Genomic DNA, 1823 nt, shown 5'->3' on the forward strand with positions numbered 1-1823 from the left:
TAATGGATACCGTATCAGTATATAATACCAGTTATCAGTTTGTGGATAATAAGGTATTTAGTCATCATTATACATATGCTATAACTGGAGTTAATGAATTAGGAGAAGGAATATCTAATAATGAAACATTCTCATACCTAAGAGGTAGACACACACTATTTTAATAGCTCTTTTGCAATGCCATTTAATCTTACATGTAGTTCCAAAATCAACTGCAGAAAACACATCCATTGACATACTTTTCTCTACAGAAGATGTGACAATAGTCCAGTTCACTATTCCAGTATATAAAGTCACTATTATGCTAAATACTTTATTCATATTATTAATTTTATAGATTATACTGGAATGTGCTAATGAAGACCTTGAACACCTTACAGTTACAGTAATATGTAACGAGACTGATATTTATTACAGTGTAACATATCTAGTGAAACATATGAATGCTATAACAGGATTTGTATCAATGCCACTGTATCAAGAGTGCAACATCACTATTGTATTCGGTAATGGTGCTGGTAGTAGTGAACCATTTGTACTACCACTTGGTGAGTTATGTGCATGTGTTGACAGTGCATACTATGAATAATTAGTACATGCTATGAATTAGATAGTACATGCTATGAATTGTTACTTAATAGATGCATATCCTGATGATACAGCTAATTTCACTACTACAACTGCTCCTCCTCCACCTACTAATACTACTACCCAGTCATCCTCTACTGTCACAACTGTTTCAGCAGGTCTTATTGTTAATGCTGGTTAGTTGCATTGAATATTATTATGTACTATTTGTATGTTATAGTTATCCTGACATCATTGGGTGTTGTCATATTATCATTGATGATGTGTCTCATTGTATCAGTTTGTTCTGCCATTATCTATAAAAGGAAATTACATAGTAAGTATTTATAGTGTGTTGTGTGTGTATGCGTGCACATATGTGCTTATATTAATAACAGGAGCTACCTCATTACAAAAACAGGAAGCATCTACTGCAACTAATGAAGCACACCAGATTAAAAGTTTAATGGTTTATAGTAATCAAGCTTATGGAGAAATAGAAAGAAACAGAGGAGAATCAATCAATAATCCAGTTTATGGCGAAATAGAAGGAAACCAAGGTGAATTAATCAATAATCCAGCTTATGAAGAAATAGAAGGAAACAGAGGAGAATTATTAATCATTAATCCAGTTTATGGAGAAATAGAAGGACACAGTGGAGAATTAATCAATAATCCAGCTTATATGGAAATAGAAGAAAACAGAGGAGAATTAGTCAATAATCCAGCTTATGGAGAAATGAACTACTTGTGAAAGTAACAGTATAATCTACATTGACTACATTGTACAAGTTAAACACTAAAGTCATTTTACTTTCAGCTTTACTGTTTACCAAATATAACATTTATAGTTTTATTTACCTTGTAGTTTTGAAAGAATCAAACACACATTTACTTACTAGTTTTAACATCGACAAGAGAGATTAGTGATGTTGAAGTTTTGACTGGTACAAACAATGAATAGATGTGGCTGGCTGCATTGCTCATGCAGTGTTGCAAACTACCATTATCACACTAAGTTATATTTAAGTTTTACTCAAAACTCTTCCAAGTCAAAACTCTCTAAAACACACTAAATAAATTAGTCTAGAAGGTTGCAAAACAATCAAGATTAAATGCAAACATGTAGATAGCTATAAAATTGTTCTATCAGCATCACTCCTAAATATGCACATCTAGAGTCTACACAAATATGACTAAAATCAAATCAGTATTGCTATGCATAAACTTATGTTATACCTGTCTTTCATTTTCAT

At 31.8% G+C, this 1823-nt stretch overlaps 1 protein-coding gene and 1 long non-coding RNA gene across 3 annotated transcripts; both read left to right on the plus strand.

Annotated features, from left to right (window-relative positions):
* The first annotated feature begins 27 nt into the window (after positions 1–27).
* LOC109590230 (uncharacterized) lies at positions 28–541 on the plus strand. Of its 2 annotated transcripts, XR_002189224.1 has the most exons (4): positions 28–144; positions 201–283; positions 338–385; positions 432–541. It is a non-coding gene; the product is annotated as an uncharacterized LOC109590230 (long non-coding RNA). The 2 variants fall into 2 exon arrangements; XR_002189223.1 differs by lacking the exon at positions 432–541 and having other exon boundaries at positions 338–423.
* Positions 542–543: 2 nt separating this feature from the next.
* Positions 544–1399, plus strand: LOC109590229 (uncharacterized). Its single transcript, XM_020006150.1, has 3 exons — positions 544–764; positions 809–904; positions 966–1399. The coding sequence occupies exons 1-3, from the start codon at positions 623–625 to the stop codon at positions 1319–1321; spliced, it is 594 nt and encodes a 197-aa protein (XP_019861709.1). The 5' UTR covers positions 544–622; the 3' UTR covers positions 1322–1399.
* Positions 1400–1823: the final 424 nt, after the last annotated feature.

Source organism: Amphimedon queenslandica, unplaced genomic scaffold (assembly GCF_000090795.2).
Source record: "Amphimedon queenslandica unplaced genomic scaffold, v1.1 AMPQUscaffold_10315, whole genome shotgun sequence".
Classification (NCBI taxonomy): domain Eukaryota; kingdom Metazoa; phylum Porifera; class Demospongiae; order Haplosclerida; family Niphatidae; genus Amphimedon; species Amphimedon queenslandica.

Bases quoted from the DNA above. Each gene is read 5' to 3' on its own strand.
- LOC109590229 (XM_020006150.1), top strand. From the start codon at position 623: ATGAATTGTTACTTAATAGATGCATATCCTGATGATACAGCTAATTTC. The intron at 765-808 runs GTTAGTTGCATT...TGTATGTTATAG, and splicing joins AGGTCTTATTGTTAATGCTG to TTATCCTGACATCATTGGGT. The intron at 905-965 runs GTAAGTATTTAT...TATTAATAACAG, and splicing joins CTATAAAAGGAAATTACATA to GAGCTACCTCATTACAAAAA.